The sequence below is a fragment of the Rhinatrema bivittatum genome, chromosome 6, assembly GCF_901001135.1.
Source record: "Rhinatrema bivittatum chromosome 6, aRhiBiv1.1, whole genome shotgun sequence".
In the NCBI taxonomy this organism is placed as follows: domain Eukaryota; kingdom Metazoa; phylum Chordata; class Amphibia; order Gymnophiona; family Rhinatrematidae; genus Rhinatrema; species Rhinatrema bivittatum.
Window position 1 is genome coordinate 34,452,267 of NC_042620.1, and position 18,269 is coordinate 34,470,535.

Here is an 18,269-nt window from a genome sequence, read left to right on the forward strand (position 1 = left end):
TTAACACCAACATCTAGAAGGAAATCTTATTTTTGTACAGCATCTGTCAAATTTACTTATTTATTTAAAACTTTTATATACCGTTGTTCCATGTTCTTTCACAACATTTACAATAACAATGAAAAGATGCCATACAATATAAATAAAAGGATTAAAAATATAAATACAAACTACAATGAAAAAGAAAAGCGAATAGACAAGATAAATAATATCATAAAATTCAACAAGATAAGAGAAAATAAAAGAAGAATAAAAACAAAATAAAAGGTAAACAATTAGCCTGCTTTAAAAAACAAATTTATATGGGGCTTGCTTCAGTTGATGCCTCCCATCAAGCCTCCAGCAGTGTCTTGGGAAATCATTGTGGTTCTTACCCAAATGATGAAAGCTCCTTTCAGTCCCCCCTTCTAGACCCTAATGTGGAAGGTTGCATTTTTTATGGTGATAATTTCAACTCTCAGAATCTGTGAACTAGAGGCGGTAGTGACTTATTCATTTCATAGCAGATTTCATCATAATAGCATGGTGCTCTGCAAACATACTAAGATGACATCAGATTTCTACCCTTATCAGTCAATCTCCCACCCAACATTTTTTCTAAGCCATATTCCCATAAAGGTGAAAAGGTTCTTCATTGCCTGTCTTGCAAGAGAACTGACATTTGCTATCTTTTCACCCTAATAGGTCTGGGAGTGTGGTGATAATGTGCATCATTTCTAATAAGATCTCTTTTTGTTACGCGCAAGCAGCTCTGATCTTGGAGGTGCATGTCAAATCCCATAATGTCAGGGTCATGGCGGTGTCAGTCACCCACCTCTATTGAGATTTACAAGACCGTGTGGAGTTCAGTCCACCTTCACATCCCATTTCTGTCTAGACAGGGCCTTCTGGCAAGCTAATGGGTTGCACAGACTGTTTCCTACAGCCTCTCTGAGGAACAGAAACCAACGCCATTCCTTCTAGGGCACATTTTATAATTGCAGCTTGTCATCCCTGATTTATTTCTTTTTTTAACCCTGCTCCTTTGGGCTTCCATCTCAGTCAGAACCAGCGCTGGGACCTGGTGCTATAAGCCTTCATTTGCAACTCCTTGTAAGTTTCTCCCCCTATTTTCTATCCTTTTACAACTTGCTTTAGTCCAATCATAGCAGCAACAGTCCTCAGCTGTCAGTCATGCACCAGGGATCATTCCAGGATGCTGCAATCATGGGCCCTAAATCCAGGTTACCATTGTGCAATTACTATGACTCTCTCCCCCACCCAGGGGAACCTGCCTCCATTGCATCCCCAGCCCTGGCTGACCTGTGGCGTGGAAGACCTTAGCCAGAAATCAAACCCAGGTCCTTCCAAATGGCAGTAAAGGACTGCCACTAAGCCATCTGAGCAGCCTGGATGTCCCTGTTTAAAAACAAAAATTACAAAATTGAAAAGCATTTTCCCCAACAAAAATATTTCTAGCCTTTTGGTGGTGGTATTTTCATTTTTTTATTTTTATTTTTTCATAAATCACTCTTAGATGGTGTAAGGAACCTTTGGTTTCTTTACCAGAAGGAATATACTAACTTTCTAGTGAGGCTCAGAGAGATTAGTGAGTAGAGGTTGGGGTTTTGATTCCCCCCCCCTTGTGGAAGCAGCAGATGGTGTGCTCTAGCAGTATATAAACCCTTGCCACCTTCTTAAGTGGCAGATATCTTTTGTGGATTCTTAGTTCAGTTTTCCTGAGTTGCCCTGCTAAGGGACAGCCCTCATTGTGCAGTTCCACTTTTGGTTAATTTTCAAGGAACAAGGACTCTGAGGGACTTCGTCACAGAGACCCGGGTAAAGAGAGTTGGAACAGAATGCCTTGACATTACCATTTTAGTCCCTATTTTCTGAGACTTTGGTTTGCAAAAAGGAAATTTTTCCACCCTGTCTCTTATTAGGTCTCCCCTGTTTGTTTTTTTTAGAGTCATTTTTTGTCTGTCTCCTTATCATCTGAGACCCCTCGGGCCCTGTGTCTCTCAGTATTATTTTTTGTCTGGAGAAGTGGTGTCTTTTATCCATAAAGAACCTGAAGAGTTAACAGTATTTTCTTATCAACAAGAAGGAATGGGTTTACACTCATTGCCAGAGAGAAAAAGCGAAGATTCATTTCTCTGAGACTTTCCAATACGGTCCCAGGTGAGACATATTGGGAAAAAGAGGAGTGGATCAGTGCCCACTGGAACTAACTGGAGGGAATGACAATATTGAAGACTACAGAAGAGGTATGAGATATTTGGGACTTAATAGTCAGTTTAGTAATTGGGACTATATTCTACCCATTCCAAGTGTTAGCAGAGAATTGGAAATTCTGAGAGGTTTACACTTCCTTCAGTCAAATTTATTGGAAAGAAAAAGAAGTTAAATTATCAAGGAACTGGCTATAATAAATCCAGAAGATATTTACTAGACAGGTAAGGCCACAGATGTATTGCATCTTTCAGTGATGTACCTCAATTTACTTTAACATCAAAGAGCTGTAAACAACAATTTTCATCCATTTAATCAACTATCAGTAGAAAAAAGTTGGAAACCATTCAGCTTCCAGTGTGTTCATTGCTGTCATAGACTTAAGAGATTGGCAGTGCTGTTCACAAAAGGACGCAAGGGGCTGTGTTTTTGTGATATACGCAAAAAGGCCTTGAAGCTATACTTGCCCCACAAGGAGCCCTGGACCACTCAGAAGTTTAAGCTGTCCTGGAGAACTGTTTCAAGTAGGGCCAAATCCTTGATTGTGTGCCTTTGGGTCCAGTATCCAGGTATTATCTCGCCCAGGGGTTACACTAGGTAGTCCCATGTATGTGAGTACGGTGAACACTACTTGTCTTCAGAGAAAACAAAGTTACCTACCTGTAACACGTGCCCTCTAAAGGTAGCACTTCACCAGTCACACAGGCTCCTTCTTCCTGTCCTTTGGAGTTTTTCCTAACCAACTTAAAACAATTTATGGAACTGAAGGGAGCCACGAGGCTGTGGCAGCATGGGAGCTACCAGGCATGAACAATAAAAGGCTTTTATTCTTTCACAGAAAACTCTGAAAAGTCAGTCTGTTCGGCACCAAGTCGTGTATGTGACTGGTGAATTGCTGTCTTCAGAAAACTCCCGTTACACGGGTAAGTACATTTGCTTTACCTATTAATCTAGGCCATGTAGAATTTGGAGACCCCCATAGAATATACACCACCATTACCCTGAAAGAGAAAAGAGCAAAAAAATAAAACTCCATGGAAAGATGAGAGAGTAAGGACTATGCTGTCACACAGCTATACTTTGTTCCCACTAAGTAATTAGCAGATGGCTAATTTACATATTGATCTGTTGCACTTACCCATGCTGTGTTAACATTGATCGATGTTGCCCATATGCTACAAATTTGTAAGAAAAGTATATGCAGTGGAAAAAAACAGTCCACAGATAACCTGAGGAACATTCAGATTCATATGCTAATTAGCTCTGTGTTCATTCCTGGAACAATACACAGAATGTCAGAACTCTTAAAGAGCCAGCACTGCACATAGAGAGAGACCAGGGGTCCTCAGCAAGGTCCGCTAGTGAATCACTTTTTCAGGTTATCTACAATGAATATTCATCAGATGTGTTTGCATAGCTATAGTCTTAAGAACAAAGCTAATTTGAATGGCATAGTTACCCTGAAAGCCAAACAACTTTGAGGCCCTCAAGGACCGGAGCTGAGAGCTCCTGATTCAGAATGATAGATTATTTATTTATTTCGCTATTTGGGTACAGAAAAGCACCTTGAGCTTGTTCTTCAAAAGAGTTATCCAGCTAACTTTGGGGGGAGTTTAGCTAGACACATTTTCAGAGTTGAAATTCCCACCCTTCAGCTCATTAAGTAAATTTTATTATGTGTAACTCGGGTACACAAAATTTACCTGCATAAAAAGAGACCTTCCTAGGCGTAGCTAAACCTAATGCATTCAGCGCTGGCCAGTTAAAGTTCTGTGTATACAGTAAGTTTGGTTGGAAAAAAAGCTGACCTAAATTTGCCAGATAAAATCATGTGCGTAACTTCACCTGGAAATATTCAGCGGCAGACTTATGCATATAGGTCCCACTGAATATTCGGACATGGTTCCATGCATAACTTTATCTGGCTAACTTTCCCGCTAACAGGCTTAACTGAATATTGACCACCTTGTTCATTTTATTGATTTAAAAAAAATTATAGACTGCTAAAGGCAAAGTTCAAAGCAGTTTACAATAAAAACAGAAATATAACTATAACATGCTGTGCAGAATAACATAGAAATAAAACTTCACTAATGAACTTAACTATGTTTTTTTTGTTTGAAAATTACTTTTTTTAGACCAAGAAAGTTTGGAATATTTTTTCGCTGGTAAATGTGAGGCATTGGATAGAAGAGGCAAACCTACAGAGCAGACCATTGAAGCACATCTGGAGGCTGAGTTTTAATAGCGGCTTTAGTAAACTGTTTCAGCATTTCCGGCAGTTCTAGTGGTATGGCCATTTGTTTTTCAGATTTTGACATTCCAGATGATCCTACGGAAATAACACATCGTTTCAGGTTATTCTGATAGAGATACTGCTGTGTAAAATAATATCAGCGCTGCTTGAGTGACTTCTTATGCTTGTTTAAGTTATCTTTTCTTAGAAAATGGTAGGTTAGCCCTGGCCACAAAACAGTCAGATCCAGCAGACAGTGGGAGATCAGTGGAATCTTACTGCTCATGTATTGGTTTAAGAATTTTGCTTTCAAAACTGTTCCAAATATGTTTGTCTTAATTCCATTTTCTGGTAGTGATGGTGTCCTGAGGGCCCCTGTTGCTTGCCACATTTACCTAAAAGTTTAGGCAATAATAGGTGCAAAAAAACCCAAACTACGTACACATTAAGGGGCGAATTTTTGAAGACCTAGGTGGAGCTTGTGCATTAGAAATTGGCATATACGCGTGGAAGTAGCCTCTGGGTAAGGTAAGCAATTTTTCGGAAGTGCTCAAGTACGTGTGTGCTGTCGCTGCTGCATGGAAAAGGATGTGCATACCAAGAGGGCGTTTTGAGGGCATTCTGGGGCAGGGCTTTGGAAGCATGTGTGCAAATGTATGTATTTTATAAACAGTCCGTGCATATGTCATCAAACATGCACGCACACTTTTGCACCTGTAAATCGAGTTGCAGTAATTAAATTGGACTTCTCTTTTGTCTGCTATTTTTGTGGGGGTTGGGGGGGTGGGGGTGGACGATATGGATGAACTGGTGAAAGGTCGGACCAAGTGGCAGAGGTTTCAGTGAACTGGTGCTTGGACATATGCCCACAAGTATTTTCCTAAGCGGGATAGACACATCTGTCAGCCAACTTTATAAAGTACCTGCCTCTGCGCATAAACTGAGGATTGTTATGTGCACATGTTATAGTTATTGTGCGTGTAGATTATATCATGTACTTTTGTAAAATATTTATTTATTTATTTAAAATCTTTTCTATACCGTCGTTTAGTAAAGCACCATCACAACGGTTTACAATGAGGCACATAAATATATATTTGGTTGAACTCTTACTAACAATGTGCCAGAACATTTATCGGTAACATGTATTCATAATATAAGGTATACTTTGTGTGATCTGGATCTTTTCCTTTTTAATGATTAATAGGAAAACCATACAATCGTTGTACTTTGTACAGCAGAAGCTGTATCACCATCCATTACAAACTTGTGCACATACTGATATACATGTATACTTTCGGGGCAGAGATTTGTGGTATTTTATAGATGTGTGGCTCTGGCTTCACAGTTTATAAAATACAAGTAAAACTTTGGATGCACTGACTTACACTATTGAAAATTACCCTTTAAATGTTAAATATTTTTAATTATGTGTATATATCTTCCCCAGTGTTTCAGCCTTTAGAAAATTATGGGTATGTAATCTTTCAAATTCCTAATGTGACCGATTTTCAAAACATTTCTCTGGCAAGATCGCCCACATTAGGGATGAATTAGATTCTAATAAATTCCCACAGTCATTCTATTCTGAGGTGAATCCCTTCTTGGCTTCTCACAATTTTGAAAACGACACTTATGAGAAAAGGGCCTTCCTGGTGTTACTTATATCCTTGTGAAGGTGAAGCCTCCTGCCTGCCCATTGGAACCTTGTCCTTCATGGTTAGTTAAATCCTCCAAGAGTAGATATCTTGATTGGTTAGCACTAATAATTAATGTGCCTTTGATGGAAAGCATTATGCCTGGTGCCCTGAAAAACGTCATGGTTCATCTGCTGTAAAAAAAAAAAAAAAAAAAAAGGCCTCTCTGGCCTTCATGATTTTAGATAAATTTAGACTGGTTTCAAAAATCCCTTTTCTTAGAAAATGTGTTTCAACGGGCAATGGTTCTACAACTTCAAGATCCTTTGGTCAAGACAAATTTTTTTTTTTTGATACTTTTCAATTCGGTTTCAGATCAGGTCACTGGACTAAAACAGCTCTGGTTGCTTTGATGAATGACTCAAGTAAAGAATTAGATAAATGCAATGATTCTTTATTCTTCCAGCTACACTTGAATGCTGTCTGTGTTAGATACTGTTGACCATGATATTCTGTTAAATTATTTAAAGGGAGTGGGGGTTGAGGGCGCAGCCTTGAAATGGTTTTCATCTTTTCCGGAAGGGAAGTCTCAGATAGTATACTTAAATGATTTTTTCTCCTCTTCTAGGAAATAGAATCCATGATAAAGAGAAGGAAAATCCAAATTATGGGGGGGGGGGGGGAGAGGAAAAAGAACGTGTCCCTACCCTGATCCAGTCCTGCTACCCCTTGCATCCCTTCCTCTCTCTAACCTCCCACCCAGTCTGACACAGGCATCCAGCGCAGATTCTTTCTCTCGCACACACACACACACAAACATTGCTCCCCTCCTGTTCCTCTCTTTCTTCCACACTGTAGAAATGCACGCCAGCTGATCCCACAACCCCCAATGATCCACCTTCTCAGCCCTTCCTATCCTCCTAAAATGATCCCTCAGCTAACTCTTTCATATTCCACCCCCATCCCATGATCTCTCTTTCAGGCTATCCTCTGCCCCCACCCCGATAATCCCCCTCACATTTCCTTATCTCCACCCACCCGTAATGCCACTCACATGATCCCTCTCTCATCCCCAGTTCATACTTCTTTAACTGCAGCTGATCCTGGCCCGCAGGAGGAAGAGAGCATTGACAATAACAGGACAGGAGGGGAGGGGCTGGATTAGGAAACAGAGCAGTTTTTCCTCTGTCTGCTCAAGTCTTGCTCCATGTTATCTGCACAGTATCTTAGAGGGGAGGGGCTGGATTTAGGTAGCAAACTAGCTTTTCTATGCTCTGTCCCCCTCCAACTTCACCCCCTCCCCTTCTATTCCCTGCATATTGCCTGGGAGGGGAGTGGGTAAGCAGGATGCAGATGGTTATTCCCTGTTGATTGAGATTCAGCACAGATAGGAGGCAGGTTTTCTGCCACCCTAGATTTTTGGCCTAGTTTGCCTATTTGCAAAATCTGCATGGAGCAGCAGTTATAATCATAAACAGCAGTGTTACAACAGTATCAGGCTTCCAAGAAGGCTGGGATGACCTGCATGGAGGGACCATGGTAAACTAAACTTCAATGAGCATGAAGAGGCTGCAATTATTTTCACTATAGCATCACTAACTTGGTGGCTGTGGGGATTATTGCAAAGTTTAGTAATGAGAAAAGAAGGGGGCCTGTGGTTTGGCTTGGGTGATGGATTTGTAGGAAGCAAAGTTGAAGATGGCAAAACCTGAAATGGCCTACTATTAGAAGAGGTGGAGGCTATTGCTTTGGCAAATTTTGGGCATGCTCAGAACAGATGTGAAAGATATGTAAAAGACTGGGAGGAGCTGGTGTTGGTTGCGTTAAGGATTTTGTTTGTGTATCTACTTACATTTGATGAATCTCTCTGGGTGGACTGGATGGACCATTTTGGCATTTATCTGCTGTCATTTACTATGTTACTATGCCAAACACCAGCTAATGTAAAATGCAGCTGCCCGAGTGGTGACCAGTCGGGGATGAATTTAGGCAAGTGGATTGCAGGAAAATATCAGCCTAGGGGATTTTTTCAAAACCAGCCCATGGGGTATCTGACTCCCTCTTGCACTTTATTTATTTATTTTGATTTTTATATTCCGCTTTTCAGCACTTCAAAGTGTACATAAAAGCGGATTACATTCAGGTACTATAGGTATTTCCCTATCCCCACAGGGCTTACAATTCTCTGCAGCACATGTGTTAACAGCTCCCTAAAGCACGCCAAATTGACTCTGGAACAGGGCAGAATTAAGCCCAAATATCTCCAAAATAAATTTCACATTTTTCCTAAATAACTAAGAAATAGAGCATACTCTAGACCAGCCGTGAGTAAACAAAGCTGTAGACCCAGTTCCATCCATTCAAATTGGTTAACATACACACAGGCATATCCTGGTCTGACCAACCAAGCAGCTCTTGAACTAGTGAAAGTAATGAGACAACTACACTGCCAGCCAGTGTCAGAGACACACACACATGCTCAGTCACGCAAACAGATTTAAAGATTGCAGAAATGGTATTGGCACATATATACTGATATACTCTTTCTCAGACACTTTGTCACAGACACACAGATGAACCTGTATACTGAGAGCGTGAGGATGTGTGTGTATTAGAGACACACACACACACACAAACACACACACACACACACACACTCTCCGACACAGACAAAATGTATGTATAGGTATATGTCACTCTCTGTGTGATACAGACTCTAACACGCTACTGTTGTGCTGCTGCTTATGTGCTCATACACAGGCCGATATAGTAAGGACGCGTAACAAAGAGTGCGGTAGTGCCGGGCGCACCCTCGTTTGCCGCACGCACGGTTTGGTTCACATGCCGCTCGATACAGTATTCAAATGAGACGCAAATGCAAGCGGCGTCCAAAGTGCGTCCATGAAGCGGTAGGAGTGCGTAATCCATTTTACTGTATAGAGCAGTATACAGCACCGATACAGTATCCCGGGTGCGCTGGTACCTGTCATTTCAAATTGTAATTTCAGATGTCATTTCAAATGTCAGAAATGTCATTTCAAATGTCATTCCAATAGGTAAGTGGATGTTTTTTTTTCTCGCTGCTTGGACGTCGTTCGTGGACCTTTGGACGTCCGGCCGGGCACTCAAGGTCCATGAACGCCCAAAGTCGCATCTTGGGCATCCAGCTTGGGCGCTCAAGGCAGCGGGAAGATCCACGAACAGACCTTCCAGCTGGGCGCTCAAGGCAGCGGCTTGCGCGCCGTTCATGGACCTTCCCGCTGCCTTGAGCGTCCAAGCTGGACGCCAAAGACGCGACCGGGCATTCATGGACCTTGGGCATCCAGCTTGGGCGCTCAAGGACGTCCAGCTGGGTGCTCAAGGTCCATGAACGCCCGAAGTCACGTCTTGGGCAGCGGGAAGGTCCACGAACGGACCTTTGAGCTGGGCGCTGAAGGCAGCGTCTTGCACGCCGTTCATGGACCTTCCCGCTGCCTTGAGCATCCAAGCTGGACGCCAAAGACGCGACTTCGGGTGCTCAAGGTCCATGAACGCCCGAAGTCACGTCTTGGGCAGCGGGAAGGTCCACGAACGGACCTTTAAGCTGGGCGCTGAAGGCAGCGTCTTGCACGCTGTTCATGGACCTTCCCGCTGCCTTGAGCGCCCAAGCTGGACGCCCAAGATGCAACTTCGGGCGTTCATGGACCTTGGGCGTCCAGCTTGGGCGCTCAAGGACGTCCGGCCAGGCGCTCAAGGTCAATGAACGCTTGAAGTCACGTCTTGAGCAGCGGGAAGGTCCACGAACGGACCTTTGAGCTGGGCGCTGAAGGCAGCGTCTTGCATGCCGTTCGTGGACCTTCCCGCTGCCTTGAGCGCCCAAGCTGGATGCCCAAGACGCGACTTCGGGCGTTCATGCACCTTGAGCGCCCGGCCGGACGTCCAAGGCAGCGGGAAGGTCCACAAACAGACACATATCCAGTTGTGTCTGACCCCTGCTCTAACAGTCCCTGTTCCATGCACAGGTGTATGTACCCGACCTCTGCTCTAACTCCTATGTCATATCCAGCTGTGTCTGACCCCTGCTCTAACAGTCCCTGTTCCATGCACAGGTGTATGTACCCGACCTCTGCTCTAACAGTCCCTGTTCCATGCACAGGTGTATGTATGTACCCGACCTCAGCTCTAACTCCTATGTCATATCCAGCTGTGTCTGACCCCTGCTCTAACAGTCCCTGTTCCATGCACAGGTGTATGTACCCGACCTCTGCCAGTCCGATCCATTGTACCGTGGTTTTCCATGTGCTCCTCTTCTGTTTCGGTAGAGTTTCCCTCTGTATTCCATGTGATCTTCTTGTGTTCTGTAGATTTTCTTGTATTCTATGTTCTTCTCTTGTATTCTATGTTCTCCTCTTGTGTTTCAGCTCAGTTTCCCTTTGTATTCCATGTGCTCCTCTTCCGGTTACTTTTCCCTTTCTTTTCCGCCAGTATGCTCTGCATGTTCTCCTCATCCTTGGCAGTCATTTTGTTCTTGATTATGGCCGCAGTATCAACACACAAGTCGCATGCAATCAATTGTGGAAAGGAAATGAACCAACTTTTTCAATTCAAAAAAAATATATATATTTGAAAAATAAAATTTAACTATTTACAAAAATATATTTACATGGGTGGGCATTGGGAAAAAAGGGGATGGAGCATGCCATGGGGGAGGAGGAGGAGCATCGTCATTGACGGTCCTCAGGCGGTGCTGATCCTACAGGAGCCCACGCCAAGACCAGCAGGGACTGAGCTCCTGCGATTGCTCACAGGAGCTCAATCATCTCCTGCTGGCCAAGACGCAGTTCATGCAGGATCGTCACTACCTGCACTGCCATTCCCTCCAGGGTGTCCAGGCGGCTGGTGATCTGTGCCAGGACGAACAGCATAGCGTCCAGGCACCCCCCAATGTTTGAGGGCCCTTCCCCAGACGCTATGCCGCCGTCTGGCCTATCACCAGCCCCAGGCATCCCCGGAGAGCCTTGGCCGACAACGTCAGTGACGATGTCCTCCTCCTCATCTCCCATGGCATGCGGGGTAGGTAGGGCAGGAGAGAGTTGGGCCGGAAAATTAGAGGGGGGGGTGGATGAAATACTGGGACGGGTAGGAGCATGGAGAGGCGCTCCAAAATGGGGGTGGGTGGGATAAAAGGGGGAGTAGGAGAGATTTGGGCCGGAAAATTAGGGGGGGGGGGGGGGTGGATGAAATACTGGGATGGGCAGGATCACAGAGGGGCGCTCCATAATGGGGGTGTGGGGGTGGGATAAAAGGGATGGGCTCCATCTCTCCCTCTGTTGATGTATCTGAAAAGAGAAAAAATTAAAGCGATAACGCTGTCCCACATGAATTCATGCACAACAGTGTAAGAAAGAGAAACTAGCAACCTTTTAACTGGGAACATAACCTGTACCATTACAAACAGAATGACATTTACATGTGCACATTTCATCGGCGTGACAAATGGCATAAAGTATGCCGATGCTATTAAAGGCTCACCGTGGCGTTGTTCCGGTGGAGCATATACTTCCCCACTGCCGCTATCATCCGTGCTGCTCTCTGAAAATAGAAATATTTAAATTTTCACAGCTGCGCATGCAAAAATCGAGAATGGTACAAATAGTACATTTCTTAATCGCATTTCTTAAGAAGACTTTATCGCTTTCAGGTCAACCAGGACATCTGTTAACTGCATGTAACATAGAAACATAGAAATGACGGCAGAAGAAGACCAAACGGCCCATCCAGTCTGCCCAGCAAGCTTCACATTTTTTTTCTCATACTTATCTGTTTCTCTTAGCTCTTTGGTTCTATTTCCCTTCCACCCCCACCATTAATGTAGAGAGCAGTGATGGAGCTGCAACCAAGTGAAATATCAAGCTTGATTAGTTATGGGTAGTAGGGGAAGTAACCGCCGCAATAAGCAAGCTACACCCATGCTTATTTGTTTTACCCAGACTGTGTTATTCAGCCCTTATTGGTTGTTTTTCTTCTCCCTTGCCGTTGAAGCAGGGAGCTATGCTGGATATGCGTGAAGTATCAGTTTTTCTTTTCCCCTGCTGTTGAAGCAGGATATGCATTGAAAGTGAAGTATCAGGCTTATTTGGTTTGGGGTAGTAACCGCCGTAACAAGCCAGCTACTCCCCGCTTTGTGAGTGCGAATCCTTTTTTCTTCTCCCCTGCCGTTGAAGCAGAGAGCTATGCTGGATATGCGTGAAGTATCAGTTTTTCTTCTCCCCTGCCGTTGAAGCAGAGAGCTATGCTGGATATGTGTGAAGTATCAGTTTTTCTTCTCCCCTGCCGTTGAAGCAGAGAGCTATGCTGGATATGCGTGAAGTATCAGTTTTTCTTCTCCCCTGCTGTTGAAGCAGGGAGCTATGCTGGATATGCGTGAAGTATCAGTTTTTCTTCTCCCCTGCTGTTGAAGCAGAGAGCTATGCTGGATATGCGTGAAGTATCAGTTTTTCTTCTTCTCCCCTGTCGTTGAAGCAGAGAGCTATGCTGGATATGCGTGAAGTATCAGTTTTTCTTCTCCCCTGCCGTTGAAGCAGAGAGCTATGCTGGATATGCATTGAAAGTGAAGTATCAGGCTTATTTGGTTTGGGGTAGTAACCGCCGTAACAAGCCAGCTACTCCCCACTTTGTGAGTGCGAATCCTTTTTTCCACATTTCCTCTTGCTGTTGTAGCTTAGAGCGATGTTGGAGTCACAGTAACCATGTGTATGTTTATTGAATAAGGGTATTATCTCCAGGCAGTAGCCGTCATTCTGGCAAGCCACCCACTCTTTATTGACGGCCTCTTGATTTTATGGATCCACAGTGTTTATCCCACGCCCCTTTGAAGTCCTTCACAGTTCTGGTCTTCACCACTTCCTTCGGAAGGGCATTCCAGGCATCCACCACCCTCTCCAGGGCCCGCAGGGCCCTCAGGTACTCCGGCTCCTCCTTCCGGATCCTGCGTGCCCGCTTCTTCAATGCCTCAACCTGGTGGTTATACAATAGAAAAAGGAAACAGAAGTTGAACTAAAACGTTTTGCTATTGAGGCAAAAATAAAATCAAACCAAACAAGCATAAGAATTGAAGTGGGAAGTGTCATTCTTCCAGTTGTCATCCCCATCCCAATACAAAACTAGTACCGAAATACTTCCAACAAGTCAAGTCCCAGGTGTCCTATTGTGGCACACAGCAATACAAAACAACCACCCAAATAAATCACAAACATATGTTATTTTACTTGTTGTTTTTCATGCGCCTTACAAGATGCCTATGAACTTACCTCCCTCAGAAAAGAAGCTTGGGCTTTGAATTGGGCCCTGAGCACCTGCCAGGCCTCGTTGGCCCTGTCCTGGTCCCGTGGGCACTCAGGGCTGAAGAATAGGTGTCGCTCATCCACGGCTATTAACTCTGCCAATAGCCTGACATTGCTATCAGAAAAATTGGGCATTCGCCCTCTCGGCATCTTGAAAAACTTTTCCAAGATGGCTGTCCGTGCATGGCACTGCACGTGCGAGCACCCTGCCACCTGCTTCCGGACCCGTTCCGGCGTACCTTTGGTTCCACCAATGTTCCTACAGCGGAACCTTTCCGATGCCGAAGCCTAGAATTAGGCATCCCTTTGGTTCCGCCTTGTCCCTATGGCTACAAACTGTTCAAGCGCCCAAGCCTAGAACTGGGCGTGCGTTTGGTTCGCCATGTTCCCACGGCGGAACTTATGAGACGCTGAAGCCTAGACTTAGGCGTCCCTTTGGTTCCGCCATGTCCCTATGGCTGCAAACTGTTCAGGCGCCCAAGCCTAGAATTGGGCATGCATTTGGTTCGCCATGTTTCCACGGCGGAACTTATGAGACACTGAAGCCTAGACATAGGCATCCCTTTGGTTCCGCCATGGGAATATCGCTACAAACTGTTCAGGCGCCCAAGCCTAGAATTGGGCGTGCGTTTGGTTCGCCATGTTCCTACACGGGAACGTTTCAGGCATTTAGGGCTGGACATGGACGTTTCCGCCATTTTTGCCACCTTTTTGGAACTGGAGTTTCCAATTGGTCCAAACTAGAGTTTCCAATTGGTTTTGGAACTGGAGTTTCCAATTGGTCAGAATTGGAGTTTCCAATTGGTTTTGGAACTGTAGTTTCCAATTGGCCAGCACAGCATCATAATCCTACCATGGACGTGTATATAGGTCGCTTCTCGGAATGGAAAAGTCTCTTTCGAATTCGTTTGGACTAGGACACACCGTGTACAACTGTTTCGTCGGATATCTATCGGGAGATCGTCAAGGTTTTCAGCAGGTAAGCATAACAATGCACGCTTCTTTTTTTTCCAAAAATTAGGCGTCCCTTGTGTTGATCCGTGTGCCTTTGCAACTTTTCTGTGCGCTTATGCTTGGGCGCTCAAGGAGGAAGACTAGAACCCGGCGTCCCTTGTGTAGCTCCGTGTACCCATGCTACACTTTTCTGGGCGTTTATGCTTGGGCACACAAGGAGGAAGCCTAGAATCTGGCATCCCTTGTGTAGCTCCGTGTGCCCATGCTACTCTTTTCTGTGTGCTTATGCTTGAGCGCACAAGGAGGAAGCCTAGAATCCGGCGTCCCTTAGCTCCGTGTACCTACGCTACTTTTTTCTATGTGCTTAGGCTTCGGCGCTCATGGAGGAACCCTAGAATCCGGCGTCCCTTAGCTCCGTGTGCCTATGCTACTCTTTTCTATGTGCTTAGACTTGGGCGTTCTTGCATGAAGAGTAGAGTTTGGCATACCGTACCTTTGGTTCCGCGCTGGCCATGGACGTTGGAAAATTAAAATGGCCGACGAACAAGGACGTTCCCGCCTTTTTTTCGCTATCCTCCACAGCCTCGGTATCCATGGTGGAAGGTCTGTTTTTCATTTTCTTGTTTGCAATATTTTGTTCGCCTCTTGTTTCTGGTAGTAGTTATTTAGTTTATGATTTTCACGGTCACTGTTTGCTGTATGCATGCCACTCCTCTTGGCGGAGATTTCGATATTTGTTATTTACAATACCTGTATATGCTAGCCTCTTCTTTGCATTTATTGTGTTTTTGATGTTTGTTATTTCAATGTAACCTGGTAATGTTTCCCTCTTCTTTGCATTCAATCTGTTTCTGATGTTTGTTACTTGCAGTTCCTGTATATGTAATCCTTTTATTTGCATTTTTACTGTTTTAGATGTTTGGTATTTAACTGTTACATGTTTATGTCACCCTCTTCTTTGCATTTTTTCTGTTTTAGATGTTTCGGTTTAGACTCTTGGCTGAATGCTCTCCATTGCACCCTGTACCTTTGTTGTCATTTGCTACATTTTCAGTCATTAACCCATGTTCCCCTTGTTATTTTCTCCGATTCAGACAATGATGCCCGGAAAACATAGCATTGCACGGGTGGAGGTGGAGCCCGGAGACCCGCAACCAGTTGTGGAATGCTCACCTGGCTCTTGCTCGATGCTATACAGGGGCCTCAATATATTAAAGATATTTAACAGATTAAATCTCTGCCGTGCTGTTGATTAATCACGTGCTCTTTATTACCGTTCAGGTATAACCATGCCAGAAAAGCGCACTATCGCTGAGGTAGAGGAGCATGCCATCGAGCTGCAACAAGAGGAAGGCACAAGTGCGAGCCAGCGTTCCAGAAAGCGAACCTGTAACGCTCGCTTTACAAATAAAGTGAAAGAAGTATTGTGACGTGCCATCTGCGAAAAACATAACGTTCTCTTCAAGTCGAAGATCTCGTGGACCAGCAAGAAAAAGATTTGGGAAAAGATTGCCCAGGATGTGAGCTCCCTTTCTGTGACGCCAAGGGATGTAAAACAGGTGCAGCACTGGTGGCGGGACACCAAGAAAGAGGTGAAAGAGAAGGCCGCTAATATCGACGCCTCTGCAAAGAGGACCAGTGGAAGGCCACCATGCAACATCGTGCTGACACCTGTGGAGGAAATGGTTCTCCGAACTATGAGGACGGAGGTCGTGGTGGGCGTGCAGATGCAGTATGGCGCCGACTCGGCAGCATTTGGAGGTATGCATATAGCTAAATCTGGTTACCGTAGCATGTTAACTGTATGGGTCACGAGTGGTCAACTGATGTGTGATCGCTCTTTTTCCTAGGTTTTAACTTTTTCCTACTGTAATTTAAATGTGCATCATTGATTGCCCTACCGTCACCAAACTTGTGGCAATACTATCTGATAGCATTTAGCAAATATGTCACGTCTCTCCTGAATTCGTGTTCGATAACATATATATTAAAATTTAGTTTGACAACGGTACTGCTATAAATTCCGATGAACTCTTCCCAGCTTATGGAATGACAGCGACCTCTTTCTATATCTTTATCCACAGAAACAATGGGCAATGGCGATGTTAACAGCGGAGACTCCAGCCACACTCATGAATTCATCTTTCCAATGTCGAGCGCAGACTCCCCCAGCCAACAGATGTCAGAGGACATGGTTACACTGGATCTGTATGATGTCCCTCTCAGCGAAGCACCTGAAGTACCCCTGGACCGCCAGGATTCAGCACCCCCGTAAACATTTCTAGACTCGGAACCATCTCAGCTACTGGATGACGCTGCACTGATCGTGGAAATTGCGCCAGTGGTACCGGACCTAGAACTGTCACTTTTTGGCAACGATGGCCTGAGCGAGCAATTTCTGACTGAAATAACCTCGCATCAGGATCGTCATAATGAGCAACTCCTCCAGGAAGTGCGGTTCCTGACAGCCGACCTCAACGCTGGGATGGCCGCTCAAGCAAATGCTATTAGAGAATGTATGGCGGAAATGATGGCTGCTCAGAGAGAAAGTATGGCTGCTCAAGCAAATACTATTCGAGAAAGTATGGTGGCATTGATCAGCGCAATCCGAGAAGTGGCCTCAACTTTTCGTTCCATCGACCATTCCTGAAATGTTGAATAAAAGTTATATTTTTTGCAATTAGACTACGTATCCTTTTATGTCACATCCATCATTGCATATGTACAAAAAGGGTTAAACTAGCAAATTCTTCTTATAGGTTTACACATGGGGGGTAGGATGGGCATGGCAAGGGAACAGACCATGCAGTAGGTGGTAATAAGAGCTTCATTGTTACTGCGGTTGGCGGGGGGACATACCATGTTCATAATGTCGATGCCACCCCATCCCCTAGGCCTGGTATGAAGGCGCAGAAGGCTGGAGAAGGGCCTGGGGCGGGGGAAATCCTTTGTGCTGGAGGGGTGCTCCACATGCAAGAGTATAAAAGACAGGTAATGTTGTATACAATGGGTAGACACACATTATTTATGTAACACTTCACGAAATGTTAATGTAACCTTAAAAAGCAGATTTTTATTGCTGGGAAAAACTTTCATATCCAGAGAAGGTAAACTAGATGTCGGTTATATCAATGTAACACATCAAGGGATATTTATTCAACCATAAATAACCATAGACTATTGTTAATATTTCGGTGGCTGGAAAAGGCCTAGATGACCATACAAGAGGAAAGAATTTATCAGGTTTCAGTGGGTTGATGAACTTTTAACATTTTAAGACAAATAACATTTCACAAAATAAGGATACAATGAAAATAGTTGTGAATTGTTAAGGGTTTGATGGAGGGGTCATCTTTCGGTTATATGTTCTGTTGTGAGGGGTGAATTTTTAAATAAATCAATCTCGGATTCTGAAACAAAAAGAAAAAAAGGCAAGAGTAAATAGGACGTACAGGTACAAGTACAGAAATGATAAATATCTACAATTAAGCACAGCTATGAACTACAATGAAAGCACCACATCATCATGGGGCACTGTAGACAGGAGTGGTACTATAAGAGCAGTAAGGAAACGGAATATATGACATTTAACTTACAAGAGAAATAACTTTCGATGATCCTTCGTCGGACTTCATGACCCCGTGCAGTGTTGTCTGCTTCAGCTGCCAGCTCCACAGGCGGATCTGGTGGCAAGTTTTCATCTACCTCTGCATGCACACCAAATCTCTGACAAATGTTGTGTAGCATGCAGCAGGCAACAATTATGCTCACCACCTTTTCTGCACTGTACTGCAGGGCTCCCCCTGAGCGATCCAGACATCGGAAACGCCCCTTTAGAACTCCAAAAGTGCGCTCAATCATGTTTCTGGTGCTGCCATGAGCCTCATTGTAGCGTTTTTCAGCAGCTGT

General features: G+C 44.3%; 1 protein-coding gene across 2 annotated transcripts in view; it reads right to left on the minus strand.

The window, feature by feature from the left end:
• Window positions 1-18,269, minus strand: part of LOC115093470 (ropporin-1-like) — a 300,539-nt gene that overhangs the window by 239,517 nt on the left and 42,753 nt on the right. For both annotated transcript variants that reach the window (XM_029605239.1, XM_029605238.1), the window contains exon 2: window positions 4,417-4,543. In XM_029605239.1, the coding sequence (XP_029461099.1) occupies window positions 4,417-4,532 (116 nt within the window). In that variant the 5' untranslated portion in view covers window positions 4,533-4,543. The remainder of the gene's footprint in view (window positions 1-4,416; window positions 4,544-18,269) is intronic.